The sequence below is a fragment of the Zootoca vivipara genome, chromosome 8, assembly GCF_963506605.1.
Source record: "Zootoca vivipara chromosome 8, rZooViv1.1, whole genome shotgun sequence".
Lineage (NCBI taxonomy): Eukaryota > Metazoa > Chordata > Lepidosauria > Squamata > Lacertidae > Zootoca > Zootoca vivipara.
This window is the reverse complement of record NC_083283.1, coordinates 45,266,294-45,282,501: the sequence shown is the minus strand read 5'-3', so window position 1 is coordinate 45,282,501 and position 16,208 is coordinate 45,266,294. Positions and strand designations below refer to the sequence as shown.

General features: G+C 43.0%; 1 protein-coding gene across 1 annotated transcript; it reads right to left on the bottom strand.

Annotated features, from left to right (window-relative positions):
• Positions 1-1,412: 1,412 nt before the first annotated feature.
• Positions 1,413-16,176, bottom strand: ABHD3 (abhydrolase domain containing 3, phospholipase). The gene is made up of 9 exons (XM_035126453.2): positions 15,660-16,176; positions 14,141-14,304; positions 11,722-11,904; positions 10,417-10,462; positions 5,418-5,530; positions 3,362-3,535; positions 3,136-3,184; positions 2,882-3,047; positions 1,413-2,238 (listed from the first exon to the last, which is right to left on the bottom strand). Exons 1-9 carry the CDS (start codon positions 15,804-15,806, stop codon positions 2,060-2,062), a joined length of 1,221 nt encoding a protein of 406 aa, XP_034982344.1. The 5' UTR covers positions 15,807-16,176; the 3' UTR covers positions 1,413-2,059.
• Positions 16,177-16,208: the final 32 nt, after the last annotated feature.

Below are 16,208 nucleotides of genomic sequence, written 5' to 3'. Positions count from 1 at the left end.
ACAAAGTATGTGGGACTGAAAAGAGGTTGGGGATTGTTCATAGTATTTAAATATTATGAAGAAAACACTACATGAATGGAATTATAAACATGTGTTCCTAAACAAAACAAGTAGTTTAGGAACAGTTCTGGTTTTAGAAAATATTTTTTATTATAGAAAACTGCTGGGCAATACAGTACTGGGAAGAGAACTGAATTTGTACTGTATTTTAATGCTAATGTCCCCATAACACACAACTCTCTTCTAATCCCATACAGTTGGTAATCCCACCAATTTCACATAGACTTCTAACGCAACATATTTGTATGTTGTTTTATTATAAAATGAATAAATATTATAAAAAGAAAGGATTGAATGGATTTTCCCTGGAGAAAAGTCCCAATTAAGTCAGTGTGCTTTACTTTTGCTTCTATAGAAATGAATAGCAACAGGCTGCTTTATTTGTTTCAAGGCTCAAACTGAAAGCAAGTCTTGCTGTAGTCAGTGCATGTAGGATTGAAATCTTCATCCAAAATCTGTCACAATCAATTTAACTTTAGAATTAAGCAGTATGACTCGGTTTCAAAGTATCTTATATGAAAGGCTTTTGAGCATATGTTTTCTGGCTTTAAATGCTTCATTGTCAACAGGACAATACATTCTCAGACACTTTTTTGAGGTCTTGTTTCTAAAGCACTTTTCAAGGAGATACTGTGTCCCGGTTGAATGAAAACTTCCAGCAGCTGCTGATTTATAAGGACTATTTTAGTAAGATGATTATTCAATAACTCGTTTTAGAGAATAATTGATAACTCTCCCACACTCTGCTTGATTTTGCAACCAGTGCATTTACCCCCTGCTTAACTTGTGTTTTTCTGCTGTGGAGAAGAAGGTTTAAAAGCTTCAGAATCTGTTAGAAGGAAATTAGGGGTGATGTATGATACTTTATGATAAAGGGGATGGGGCAGAGGGATGGGCCGACACCTGCTCCCTTCACCCACTGCAAACAACTTTTAGCTCCCTGTTAAGTCCTCTGTATGGGCTGTCCAGCAGAATGCCAGAGGTGGAACTGGGCCTTATATAGCAGTGCAGAAGGAAGCATTTTGAGAGAAGCAAATTTACTTGTATTGCTTCACTATTCCATTCTGTTAATATGAATAGAGGAATTTGTATCTGGACATGTGGAAAATGTGCTGTATTTACTCAGGAGGAGATCATTCTTGAATATTACTCCACTACATAGGAAAAAGCGGAGGACAAAGGTATTACGGTACATTAAGAAAACATTCCAGGGCATAGCCTCATATTAAACCCTGAAGCACTTTAAGTAGAATGATGTACTGCAGTACAGGAAGAGTAGAGGAAAGGACATTGAAGGGTTCCATTTTAGTTCTTTATTGACAAGCAAACTTTGCCTGCTATTGCACAGAAGATTAAACGAAGATGTTTCTTTAAAAATGTAATTTATTTCCATTCTGCATTTCAACATAAAACATCTGGTATAAATATAAATGTTGTAAGTTAATTAACAATGTTTAAAAAGTAAGACATATATGGCATCAACGTAAATGAAAAAACAGTACATATAATCCCCATAGGGTCTAAAGTGCTGTAATGCTATTGTAGCCCATGGCTAAAGATAATGATGGCTTTTTAAACTCCTGTTTGCATTACTTGTAAAATCTTCCTAAAGCTTTTCCTCCCTAAGTGCCCTTAGAGACAAGCCCACTCCATTTATTACAATAGAATCGTGGTTTTGAATGTTATGTGCATGTGAACAAGTATGCAAGATTCCTAAATAAATAAAAAACCTGAGTAATTTTTATTGGTTTACTTACATGGTTTTGGTTAAGTGCAATTTAATGTGTGCAGAGTATTCTTTTTATTTAAGGTCATTCTTATAAGGCATGTTAAAATAAAAAAAGTAACTACATTGCAAAATTATCAAAGCAAAACCATATTTCACTCCTAATAATGGATTTCATCCATTTGCTGGCTTATTTGCTAAATCATGTGCATTAAGCTTCGTTACCCTGATCATAATATGCCGCTGTGCTGCAGTCATGGTTCTGATAAGTTGCTATATGTTAAGGATTTTGCTTCCATGCTCAAACACAGCTTGAACAAATTGTTTGAAGACTCTGTCCATGTATGTGCATCTTCTTGGCCACAGTCCTTCCAGAAAACCAATATGGCCTCCACAAGAAGTAAGAATCAAAGCCACGTTCGGATTTTGTTTTGCAATTTCTACTGGTATGGCTAAAGAAATAAGGGAACAAAGTATAAGCTCCCATCCCAACATTTCTCTCTCATAACTATCATTCAGTCTATAACACAGTGAATGTTTTTGGTGAAGTGCAGTTCTGCTGTGAGCAGAATGGAGTTTTAAAAGATCTATTTTATGAAGACCAGTTTCAGTAATATACTGTAAGCTTTAACTGAGCTATGATGTTCAAAGGTCTGGGGTTCTGGGCAGCTAAAGGTTATATTTTCATTTTACATAATTAAAACTAGAGCCAGCCAGAGATGTTATGCAGTAACAAAAAAAATCAAGAATTATGACACATGCTTTATGTAAGGCTTCTTTTTCTGACTATGAAGTCAGAGGACCTTCTCACTAGTGACACCCTCTCTTCAGATGTCAAGAAGATAAAGAATTACACAATTTTAGAAGACACCTGAAGGCATCCCTGTATTGGGAGGTTTTTAAGGCTTGATGTTTTTATTAGGTTTTTAGATATTCTGTAAGCAGCCCATAATTATTTTTATTATGTACCCTTTATTGGTGCAATATTTGGTGACTTGTGTACCCAGTTCTGTACTAACTTCTCATTCTATTTCGGACACAACTTAATCGCTGAGGTCAACCAACAGCATCTTCTTAAAAGGGGAAAAAACTTACCATGATTTGGTGAGAAGACATCATCCATAGCATTTAAGCACAACACTGGAATTCCAATTCTCTTCAGTCTATGGCATGGACTAGCATCTGCATAGTAATCCTCAATTGTAGGGTAGCCAAACATGACTGAGGTGAATTGCTTATCAAATTCCCTAACGGTCTTAGCCTGAAGTACAGAATTCAAGTAAAGGATTTATGTAAGTGTTAGTAAAAAATAAAACATGAAGTGAAATACAAATGGCTAACCCTCATACCTTCATGACAAGGTTCATATTGAACAGCCTATCAAACATTTCCCGATGTCTGTAAAATAAATAGAGATCTGAGAGTAACCACATAAGCAAAAAATAGCCGAAGATGACAGCTTTCACTTGGGTACTGCTTCCTTCAACACACCATAACATATTTGACATGACTGGCAATGAACCTGAATTTCATGCTAATACATTGTCTTTCAAAATGGATGTGAGATTGACTCACCTAATAATTGAAGATTGTAGACAGCTGGTTAAGTAGTAATTAAAGAGAAGCCAGTTCACTGGCTTTTCCAGTGAGTCTGCAGATTCAAAAACATTCCATCCTGCTGAAAAAATTGCAGCTGCCTTCAATGGTGTTTCTCTGCCGGTTTTGCCCAAATAATTTAAAAGGAGCATGCTACAAACAAGAGATAAACAAATAGGTAAAGAGAAGAAGAAATCACAAATGAAAATACCTCAGTCCTAAACATTTGTAGTAGGAGATGAAGCGCTGAAACTAGTCAAGGCAATACTGGCCATCATGTGCATGGCATTGTGGGGCCAAACATTTTAATATGCTTCCATCATGGCTTATGATACGGATAATAACCTTGAAACTTTCAACCAACTAAATTAAAAGTTTACCTAAACTCACTGGATTGATATCTGACTCAATCTGAAGAAAGCTGTCGTGGGTATTAGCATATGTGTGTTTTCCCCTGAGTGCTTTGGATATAGTATTGCAGTATTTCTTGCCCAAACTCTGTTTGGTAGTCAACAATATTATTCCCACCTATGGAAAAAAACCTCATGCAGCTGGAGATGCAATTTCTGCCTACTTCCTGCTCCTCCCACAGTTTGCCACACTATACTCCAACACTATCCCCAATACAGTATCTCCACCACCTCAGGATCAAATTTTCAAAGGCACTGGGGTTACAGTGTAAAGGAACAGGAAGGACAGCCCATTCCAGAGGCAAAAGATAGATCACAGCCAATCAGCCAATCTGGTGTTGTTGGTTTTTTTGTTGCTTCGGAGATTAGTGTCAGCAGCAGCAAATTTTTGTCATCCCTCTGGGGCCATTTTTAGATGTAAGGTTGTGTATACAATACAGACTGTATGTGGCAAACATTTTTGCTTCCATTCCTTATGATGTCTGAAAAGGTCTTGTAAAAGTTTTTAGTGTTAGCTGGCCTGGTGCCGCTCTTTTGAAGAACGACAAAGACTGGGTAAGGATAAATGTGTTCCAGTTTACAGCTGATGGTCCATATGCACAATAAAACAGATAAAAATGGAGGGGAAGAAAACATTTCTTTGCTGCCTCCCTTTTATACAAATTCTTTAATAAACAAACAGACTAGTGTACAAGGCTTTTGATTATGTGTTTATGTCTTAGAAGTCTCCTACTAAAAATAACCAAATCCCTAAGGAATATAAACAGTTACACAGAGCTGACTGCCTCAGGTAAGCAGCAATGCATCTCTCCCTCATGGTACTACAACCCTATGATAATGACTTGTAAACCAACTGCCATATAGGGTTGCCAGACTCAATAGAGGACAGGACTTCTGTGCCTTTAATTGCCCTGCTCTCTTTTGAGTCTGGAAACCTTAAAGAGAAACCAACAGACCCTTTGTTTAATTTCCAAGCAAAGGGTCTGCTGGTTTCTCTTTAAGGTTTCCAGACTCAAAAGAGAGCAGGGCAATTAAAGGCACAGAAGACCTGTCCTCTATTGAGTCTGGCAACCCTACTGCCATAATCAAACACAGACAAGAAGGAATGTGTCTGGCCCAATACAATAAACGGTATCACAAGATGTAGGTCACATCCCACAATTCTGAAGACTGGTTACATTAAATATATTAAGCATATCCTACAATCACACAAGATGTATATAATAATAAAGTACTGATTACTATCTTGCAGATGCCCTTAATTCAGGTTTGAGGTTTATAAATAAAATGCTGCTTAAATGTTCAAACATAGCTCCCACCAGTCATATGTGCCAATTATTGTCACTTGTTTTCTGAGAGATACCATTAGTTTCCAGCAAATAAACTTGTAAGTGATTATGGTAAACAAAAGCATATCATGTGGAAGGTTCAAGGGGGGGGGGGAACACTCTTCCCCTCTAAACTTTCTTTCAAGAAGAAGTAGAAACATGATGGAAAATTAGACTTAGTACATTTCCCATGGAGTCTGTGCTATGTATACAGAATCTTTATTGAGGGCATTTGCAAATTGGTTTCTAATGACCACAGAGTTACACTGCTGGGATTTATGTTGCATAAATACTTACCCGCCCATAGAAACACCTGCTGCCATCAACAGAGCTGAGGAGTACAAGTTGTGTACATAATGAATAACGGTTTCCAAATCCTCTGTATTAGCAGCACAGTAAGTCCTTGGGGTCTGTAAGAAACCAAAAGTGGGAGAGAGTATAATAAACACTTGTTTTGCCTTTAAGCCAAGGCCAACGCAGCACCAGGTTGGTTGATACAGCAATATAATGCAAAAAGATTAACACAAGCGCCAATGACGATTTTAGAAGTTATGATATTCAATGAGGTACGATTTCAAATGCATTCACTTTTAGTATTAATAGCAGCACTACTAAAATTTTACGAACTCCCTCTCCCCGCTACACTATAACTTTTGCAAAGCAATTAAATCCTACTAAGCTCACAATATGTTAAGGAAGGGTATTCTACAAAAGATGTATATTTGTAATTAGACTTGGGAGCCCAATTACAAATCAGTGCACACAGTTAGATGCAATAACTGTTGCACTGGTGTCCAAAGTTGATTGAGAGTACCGTAACAGCGTACGGAAGCATAGCAACACTGGCAAGAGCCACCTTCACTAAATCCATTGTGCACCAAGTTCTTGCGCAGTGCGGAATTGTGCAGAAAAGGAGCATGTGGGTAACTCATCTGTACCACTTCCTAAAGGCACTTTGTACCATAATCTAGGATAAACCAATAAAAGCTTTCAGCTGGATTGCTGCTGCCATAGCAAGGTAGGATAAACCTGCCCCACTTGTCCTGTGGAACAATGAAGTTGTAAGGGTGCTGACGCCTACTGCTTGATATGACTTATTATAATGGTCATATGACATGATTTAATATTTAAACACTGTGCTTTTTCCTTTAAAGTTCAAAATATTGCAAACATTGCTCTTTAAGCAAACTTTTAAAGCAAGCCAGCATTATTATTCTTACTATGCAGATGGCAGGGTGAAGCTTAAGAAGTATTAGATCCTAAAATAACAAAGAATCTTGTGGCATCTGAAAGGCAAGCAAGCTTATTATGCTGTGTTTTCATGAACAAGAATTTAGAGCTTAGACATTAAGAGGGAAACACGGGCTTCCATACCCTACAGGAGGCACTTGAACTTCTGGGGGAAATAGACCATGGATACCCCTTCCACACCCACAAATTCTCCCCTATAAATGCCGGAAGTGTTTAATTTTTGGGCTCTGTCTGAAACAAAAAAGAAGAAGCTGGTAGGAGAGGTGCATGCAGGTAGGTAATATGCAGATTCGGGGCTGATTAACTGCTTCTTCCTCTTTAGTTCAACAAATGCTGGGTTGGGACACTCAAGCCTAAGCAGTGAGTCCATGGCTGAGCTGAAAATTGAAATGAAGACCTACAGCTAATAATTGGCATCCGATGGGTTAAAACCACGCCACTTGTTGTTGTCTCCATTGCTCCACCTTCTTTTCCCCCTGCCTCCATCCATCACAGTCCATTACAAGATGAGCTACAAAATCAACAAAACTTGGAATATTTCGGCATAGCATTTTCTTTTTAAGGGTAGTTTATGTACAATCTATCTAAAAGGGAACTGTGCTCAGTGCAGATGTGTGCGCACATGTGTGCTCAGTGCAGATGTGTGTGCAGATGTGTGCACTGTGCTCAGTGCAGATGTGTGCGCAGAATAGTCTCTGGCTACTAAGTTCTGGTTTGCCAGAAGCGGCTTTGTCATGCTGGCCACATGACCTGGAAGCTACACGCCGGCTCCCTCGGCCAATAATGCGAGATGAGCGCGCAACCCCAGAGTCGGTCACGACTGGACCTAATGGTCAGGGGTCCCTTTACCTTTTACTAAGTAAAAGGGAGAAACCTTGATTTTCAAGGCAATGACTCTTCAGACTGGCCCCATTAGATGTTTTAGGCTGAACTCTACACTTGCAATTTAATACTCACTTACTGAACTCAATGGGACTCCACCCTCCCTGCCCGCCGGATGACATAAATAAAACGGCAAGGCTTACTTCTGAGTACACATGTATATGATTGCACTGCTGTTTTCTTCCACAAGCTAAACTCCCAGATGGCAGAGACATTAAAATTTCAGCTTCCTTTAAATTATTTAATTAGAAGGGGGGGGAATCTCTTAATTTGCTTGGCAATGTGCAGTGCAATTCTAAGCATGTTACCCCAGAATTTCCACTTAGTTAAATGGGGTTGATCACCAGGAAAGTGTGCCTTAAGCCACAGTCCTCTGCATGCTTAACTAGAAGCAAGCCACACTGAACAGAGTAAATATGCGAAGCATTGCACCATTAATCTTCCGGTATTTTATTTGTAATTTAATTCTTTTTAAATGCATTGTTTGCCAAAATGAGGGAGTGCTCTGAGGATTACGATAACTTACTTGCATGTCCCTGTGCTTGTCTTAACTCATTTCTTGTTTATCGCTTCAGAACCATTAGGACTGGATTTTAAATCATTATGCTAAAAATTCTACACTGGACGAGTTACAACTGCAGCTGTTTATAGGGGGATACAGCCGTGTATTGCAAAAACAGGCAAAGCCGATTACATGGCATTTCACAAAGTACAGCTAAACAAAAGATCTTTTCACTTCATCTGATATATAATCGAAAAAGGCTTGGTGTGCCACAAAACTGCTTTGTACATTCATCTCCAGAAGTATGCTGAAAATGGATTCTCACATTTCTTTCATTAAGAGAATGTATTATTCATACTTTGAAACCAGCATGTTAAATGTGTAAAACTGTACACTGTGCTTCACATGCAAAAATCCTCTCCAGAGGCTGTCAACAGCTGTTATGTGACAAGACCAAGACCTTAATCATTTATATAACTTCTCACTGACTCCTCCATCTTCTTAGTTACTACTGGGAGAAAGATAAATAAATTTATTTCACTTCTTTTATTAAATTGCTATACCATTCTTCATCTGAGAATCACAGGGCTGTTTACAGTATATTAAGCCCGCATCTTAAATGCATTTAACTTGTGCACATTCAGCTTTACACATGTGGCAAAAAAGGGATGGAAAAGGAGTTCTGGGGGAAATGACTTTGGCAATCTCACCCACCATTGAACCCAATGGGTTTGGACTATACACAATTTTGGCTTTAGGCACGATCCCCGGAACGTAACCCCCACATAAGTTGTAGGTTTATTGTATGAAATCACAAAAATACATAAATCTGAAGTGGTAGTAAAAGTGACATCCTTCAAAAAGTATATGGAGCAGCAATGCTACGTGAGCTTGACCCTTTTATCACCCCTCTCTACCACCTCAGCCCACGGCACCTTGTAGCTTGCAGAGATAGGAAGGATGCACTGAATGTGGATCTCCATGCCTTCTGGGGAGGCGGATTAAATGAAGGAAGGAAGGAAGACCATGTGAGCTTATAGGGTACCTTAAATCCTCACAAACCCTAAAATTGTTTGGTCACTGATCCAAACAAGTAGGGAAGGCTGCTTCTGTATCTCCACATGCTGCCTACAAACCTACTTCCAGAGCTGGATTTAGGTTTTGGGGTGCTGCAAAAGTTGCCCTTGATGAGCTTCTCCTTACGCTTGAGTATCTCATCTCTTTATATCCTGCTTGATTGTCTAGAGAGCCAATGGGTAAGTGAACATATAGGCCAGGGTCCCCAAACTACGGCCCGGGGGCCGGATGCGGCCCAATTGGCCTGCCAATCCGGCCTGCGACGACCCCCGCCACCCGCCCGCTCTTACGGCGTGCAGCGCGGCAGCGCTCTTCCGGGTCGAGAAAAAAGCGCCGAAAATCCTTTGTGCGCATGCGTATGGGCCTCTCCCGACCCGGAAGAGGTCATTTCTGGTGCACTTCCAGGTCGGGGGAGGCCCATACGCATGCGCACAATGGATTTTTGGCGCTTTTTCCACCCTGGAAGCGCGCCCCGCCCGCCGGCCCGCCGCGCGATCGGCGCGGTGGGAACCAGCCCAAACGCCGGTAAGTCTGGGGACCCCTGATGTAGGCCATAGTGAGGAGCAGCAGTCTCTGTTTGTTCACCCACCTGCCCTCTCCCCCTCTGGACAGAAGTGGGATTGGGTCCACTGGCCCATTTGTCACCAACAGTGACCAAGGAGCTGCTCCCTGTTGTCATCACTACTTGCACTTGCACACTTTGGGCGTGTGAGTGAGGAGCGATGGAAGTGAGGATGTAAGGACTGGCCCTCCGTACCGCTGTCTTGAAGAGAGAAAGCAAGCAACAGCAGTAGCTCCTCCTCCTCTTTCCTACCATCACCATTTAGGCAAGCAATCAAGCAACAAGAGAAAGTGACAAGGAGCAGCTTCTATCCTCTCCTATGTAGCGAGCAAGAAGAGTGGCCACTGTGGCAAGGTCAGGGATCAACTTTGGGCCCTTTTCAGCATAGATCTGAAGCCTGGCAGCTGCCTGAACATGCCAGACCTTGACACTAGCCTCATCTTGCCCCCAGCATGACAACCACTAAGCCTTACAACTCAACACCATCTATTGCAGTAAGTGATAGGGAGAAGTGCTTCTACATTCCGCTTCCTCCTTCTGTCAAGACTCTCGCAAAGGGCTAGCCTGGAACTAGTGTCTCCGTTGACAGCTGTCCATGCCTCCTTATTGGGGTCCACTGCACAAACCTCCAGTAATGTTTCAATTGAATCTACAAATCTGGAAGTCCCTATTTTGTTTTCCAAGTTAGATAAATTTCTATGTAGGTAAATCATTTAGTAGATTAATTAAATGCAATTAAATCATGATAAAATACTGATTAATTGAATGAATGAATGAATGAATGGGTGAGTGAATGATGTAGGTTCCTTATTTATATGACATTTACTTACTGTTTTATTTTCTTATCTTTGTGTTGCATGAGATAAAGAGGCACAATTGTCAATGAGGAACAAACCCTGCCAGAGATGGAATTACCGTAAATTGCTTATGAAGTGTTGCATGCTTGGAGGTATTCGCACCCATGCTATATACTAACATTATGCTTGCTCAGTGTTATTACTTAATTTAAGAGCAATTCTTACCAAGAGATTTTCACCAGCAATTCCTCGATAGTTTAAAACCACACACCTTTAAAAAAACAGAAGAGCACCGTTTACCAGAACTGTTAACCTGTGTGGTCTTTGGATGTGAAGATCCGTACATTTCAAAGCTGCTCCAGTTTAAAAATATAGAGTTGCCAATTATTCAAAACAGGGACATCAACATACACATTGTTTTGCACAAACGTATGACATATAAACAGGGAGTGTGTTAACGTGGCGGGAGGGCGGGTAAAACAGCAATGCTTCCTCACTGTTGAAAGGAATGTTGGTTGGTATGGAATTGGGATGTAATAGTCTCTGCCTCTACTGAAACAATCCTATTCCCAGCCCCAGGTGGAGACGGGCAAGTTCCTCTCATTGCTGAAAGAAACCTTTCTCTCTCCCTCTCCACTTCCCTTTCTCTCACTGTGATGGATTTGGCTTGGTGGACATGCATTCCAGAGCTTGCATCCTCTGAGACCAATTCCTTCCCCCCACATAAGCTTATGCTTGTGTGGTGATAGCTTGGACCATTGAGGGCCACCCTCTGCACATACATGCGCACGCACACACACACACTCCTGCCCTGTCTTCCACACTCCTGCATTTAGTTTCTGGGGTCTGAACACCAGCACTATGGTTTACAAGCAGAGGTATTGGTTGATAGTGACCTTTCCCTAAGTGTTTCACATACATAACCTCAGTAAACCTTGCCAAGCAGTTCATTATTACCATTATTATGCTCTTAGTGCCGATGGGTTGGCAGACTGAAGCTAAGTAACAGTAACTTGCCTAGGTCCACTAACAGAGTTCATGGATGGTCAGATTTCAGCCAGGGACTTCACAGCTCATCTTCTTTGCCACTATGCTAAAGTAGTCACCAGTTATTTACCCCAGTCAAGCTAAGTCTGCCTGGATCCCTGATTGAAGTCCCCCAAAACATCAGGAACCATCTTTGAAACGGTCTGGAGACTGGAGGTGGGTCATGGAGACAGCTACCAAAGGAGCCTGTGGCAGATCTGGTGGGTGGAAAGTCAGGGCCAACGCAGTGGCAGAGCTTCATGCTCTGGCACCGGGAGGGGGGAGCTGCAATGGAACCCTGCAGGAATTGTGCTGCCAGGAGTGGTGCGCTCCCCCCCCCACACTCCTCTTCCTCTGCCAGTGGGCCAACGAAGGGATGAAAAGTGTCTCCAAGTGCTGTCTGTGCTACTCCTCTACCTGCTACATATGACTGTGGCTTCCCGCTTGTGCAAATTTAATCCGAGTGGTTAAAACAGAAACATTAGCAAGCCAAACTGATTTTACCTGTAGCCCAGTGTTTTGCTCTCCTGAATCATATGGAGAATGTAGGATTCCTTGCTAGTTCCCGTGAGGCCAGGCAGCAAGAGGATAGTGGGTCTGATGCTGGCATCTGGGTAATGAATGCTATCATGATTGTCAAACCAGTCCAGTGAAATCTGCCCTCCATCGGTTGCTGTAATAAGCTCACTGGAAAAACCAACAATGATTAGCTTTGCAAAAACAACAATAAAGAAAAAAATCACTCTACTGCCTTCACTCCCATTCATTAATCAGATGTTTCATGGGTGGACACACTGAGTAGGAGAATGGGAGAAAAGAGAGGCCCCACCTTAGGACTACTCCTCAAGGTATGCAAAAAATAATAATGTGTTGTTGCTTGAAAAAATAGGTCAGGGCTGGCATGCACACTGCTTTCATGCTGTCTCCAAACACTGGCAGCAGAAAATAGCAGGCAGGCATGAGGTCTCAACCAGCTGGCTGAAAGACAAGGCACAGCTGGCTACTTGCTTCCTTCAGCTTGGGTCTTAAAATGGGGAATGAACTGGTCCGGGATAATATGCAGCTGAGAGCCCAATTATCCTTTCAACTGTGGGGTGGAATGCCCCTTGCAATGTCAATAATGGCTCAAGTCAGGAGTTAGCCTCAACCCATGCCCTAAGGTGCAGAATCTCACAGCCCAATCTCCACAGGAAACCTGCTTAAGCTCTTCTTCTCAAGTTGTGAGAAGCAGCAGTGGCAGTTGTTAGGAGCAGTAGGTGCTTCCTGGTTTCCTGAAAGTGCATGTGCTGTCATGAGAACTGGTCTCATGGAGTCAGCCAACCTGATCAAATCCACACATGGAAACAGGTGTCCATGCATACCGTAGATCATTGGCTAGATCAAGAACAGTAGGTCTAAATCAGATGTGTTCTAACTGGATTACACTGCTTTTTGTGGAAAATGCGTTCAGGTGCACATTCAAACATGCTCCCCTCTCCAGAACATGAATCCAAATGCACATTCAGCGGGAAACCATGAAGTGCAGAGAGCATTTGCATTCAGGCATGCATATGGATGTGCATCCAGTTTATGCAGGTCAAGGTCCATCAAGTGGACTCCTTGGTTAGACTTAGGTGAGTAAGCACATATAGTCATACCTCGGTTTAAGTACGCTTCGGTTTGAGTACTTTCAGTTTTAAGTACTCCGCAGACCCATCTGGAACGGATTAACCCACTTTCCATTACTTTCAATGGGAAAGTTCGCTTCAGGTTAAGTACGCTTCAGGTTAAGTACAGACTTCCGGAACCAATTGTGTACTTGAACCGAGGTACCACTGTATAGGGATGGAGAGGGAGGTAAAACAGATTCTGCTTTGCTCTTCTGTCTGCAGTTCTTTAAAAATAATTAAACATATTTCTATATGCATTAATTTAATGTACAGTAGCAAAAAAGGGCAACCAAGGTGAAACTATTAAGTCAACCTTAAAAACGTATTGCTGCATAAGCAGAGCAGTGTCAGCAAGCACATGACTAGGATACCAAAATAAAAACATCTGTGCTGCTTCTGTCTAGCAGCTGCTGTGTATCACTACTGAGGAGCAAACATCTGACCACTTTGTTTAAGTGCAAAAGCTCTGAAAAGGAAACCTAGAAGCCAGTTTTAGGTCTGCTTTCTGCAACAGAATATGAACTAAGTGTGTGTGGGAAACTTCTTGATACATAGCTCTTTTGCACCCACATTCCCATTAACAATGGAAGAGCCATTCATTCCCATGCTAAATAAATATCAGAGACCCTTTAAATAGACAGTAAAATTTCCCACTTAACTGGAATCACAGCAAATTCTCAGGAATCCTTAGGAAACAGACGGCGTTCCACCAGTCTGGTGCCTTTTCCGAGCCCAGAGGTTTGTCATGTGCATACAGCCTAGCTCTTCAGTATACTGGAAGTGCCTCAAAAACACTAGCTACAATAATATATGATGCTCAGAAGTGTGACCAGTTCTCATATATGTATGAATACTTGTCCCTTCAGAAGTTACCTTCCACATGTTCCATAATGGTGTGAAGAGGGGTGGGGCAGGGCAAAATGTGCTGTCCCCATCCCAATGACTCCCCTTTTACCAGCTCTGCCCTCAGACTTCCATGCACCCATGGGCATTTTGGCTGAATGCATACAGGCTCGTCTATGCAATGTGGAACCTGTGCGATTGTGAATCCCGGCTGTGCACATTCAGCTAAATGTGCATAGGTTTCCCCCTTCAAACTGACCTTCCACCCAACACATGTGGAAGGCAACTCCTGAAGGGGCCTAACATAGCACAGTACACCACGCTAAGATCTTATGTTAGAGGTAACAGTACAGAACCAATCTATAAAGAATATGATTGAACCTTCATAAATATTTCACAGAAGAAAGGTTTTGAAGGACAGAGGCACTTACTTCCGGTATTGCACAGATGGTCGAGATGTGATGAAAGGGCGAAGGAGAGTCTGAATACGGCCCTCCCAGCACCACACAGTGGGATAGTATGTTTCTGTCACCACAGGGCAATGGTCCTGTAGGAAACAGGATAAGCCTTTGCTGCCTGTCACCAGCTGAGGTTTCTAGAGAGAGGAAAAAGGCAAGCGTATTGGCACTGAGTTCAATGTGACTTGCTCCTAAGTAAGTACTGTAGTCTTAAATTTATTCATGGCTTTGGTGGAGCAAGATCCATTCTTTGCTCAAGCTATTCCCCTTCTTCAGGTTCTTCCTAACAACTTATTTTCACAGAACTTCCTAATTATACAGAAACCCATCCCGCCAATTCTAAATCTTTGTTTTTTATCTATTACTGCTGCTCCTACATCTATTGTGTGTGTTAGTGCTGTATTTGGTACAATGCTTTTCAAGTAATACTACCATTATGTAGATGACAGGCAGCTCTATTTTTCTTTTTCATTTGTTACCCAGAAAACTGTCCATGTTCTAAATCAGTGCCGAGAGTGGTAATGGGCTGATGAGGCTAACAAACTAAAGCTTAATCCAAACAACCCCTAGGTTCAAAGACAGTATACCTCTAAGCATTCCTTGCGGAGGAACAAGAGGAGAGGAGCTACTGCCTTCCTGCCCTGCAAATGGAGGTTCCCTGAGGCATACCTTTGGCCACTCTGTGAAGAAAACAAGGTCCCTAACTAGCTAGACCTCTGGTCTGTCTGCTCTAGCTGGGCTCTTATTAGGAGGCAAAAGTAAAACTATACACATCCTGAAGGAGACATCAACTCCTCATGTAAAGTGTGATTGTGTGTATAAAGGTAAAGGTAAAGGGACCCCTGACCATTAGGTCCAGTTGTGACCGACTCTGGGATTGCGCGCTCATCTCGCATTATCTACTTGCATTTTGACGTGCTTTCGAACTGCTAGGTTGGCAGGAGCTGGGACCAAGCAACGGGAGCTCACCCCATCACAGGGATTCGAACTGCTGACCTTCTGATCAGCAAGCCCTAGGCTCAGTGGTTTAACCCACAGCGCCACCTGGGTCCCTGATTGTGTGTATAAAATAGTGTATATAATTCTACATGTTTTACCCCAGATTTGAGATTTCACTGTTTTTCTCTTCCACCTTGCTTTTCACCTGCAATATGCGCTGCGCAATCCCGAAGCACCAGGTTGCCCAGCCAACAGGGAACTCAAAGTCAAATTGACCTGCATTTCACTCCTTCCCAGTGAAAACGAAAAGCCCCCCCCCTCAAACTAGCCCAGCAGCCATCGACCTGCATTAGGGCGCTGCGCGCTGCAAAGGCTTCCCCCGCCGCCTCTGCACCCAAGGCGAGCCAAGGACAATTGCCCTGCTTATTTCAAAGATGGGCTTAGCCTGGCGCTGACCTCGGCTGGCCTTTTCCGCTTCCTGCGGCTCCCTTCTCCATTGGCCGGGGTCGGCCCCGCGGGCCCGCTTCCCAAGGGACGCGAGAAGCCCCCCTACCTTGGCGATGCTGCTGAGGTAATAGCAGGCGTAAGCGGCACCGAAGCACAGCACCAGGGACCACCCGACGCCGGAAGCCAGCAGCCCCTCCCGGACGCGGCTCTCCAGATAGAAGGACACCTCTTGGGTTAGCCCTTGCAGGTTCATCTCTCCAGAAGTCGCCGCCGAGCTGCGCGGCTGCAGCTTACGTTACAGCCCCGGGGAAGCGCGCGGCTACGCCTAGGATGCTGGTGGTCTTGCTGCTGCTGCCGTCGAGGCTGAGTCCAAGCAGGATAGCGCCCCCTCCGGAAGGATCCGAGAAAAGCAGCCACCTGCAGCGGCTGCAGCAGCAGCAAGAAGCTCTCCGCCTCCGTCCGCTGCTTCGCCACAGGGCATAGCAGGACACGCTGCTCCGCCCTCGCTCCCCCTTCTCTCCCTGGGGAGGATGGGTGGGCATTGAGGCTGGAGCCGGCCTTCTGCGAATCGGCAGGACGCGGGCATTGATTGGCCCTCCTTCCTCTCTGTGCAGACCGACCTTTATCCTGACTGCAAACGCTGAAGCCGAATCGG

What these genes read in the sequence shown, in the direction of transcription:
- ABHD3 (XM_035126453.2), bottom strand. Translation starts at nt 15,806, where the DNA reads ATGAACCTGCAAGGGCTAACCCAAGAGGTGTCCTTCTATCTGGAGAGC. An exon ending in TTGCTGGTGAAAATCTCTTG is followed by an intron (nt 5,531 to 10,416) that starts GTAAGAATTGCT and finishes GGTTTCTTACAG; the next exon opens with ACCCCAAGGACTTACTGTGC. An exon ending in ATATGAACCTTGTCATGAAG is followed by an intron (nt 3,048 to 3,135) that starts GTATGAGGGTTA and finishes TCTGTACTTCAG; the next exon opens with GCTAAGACCGTTAGGGAATT.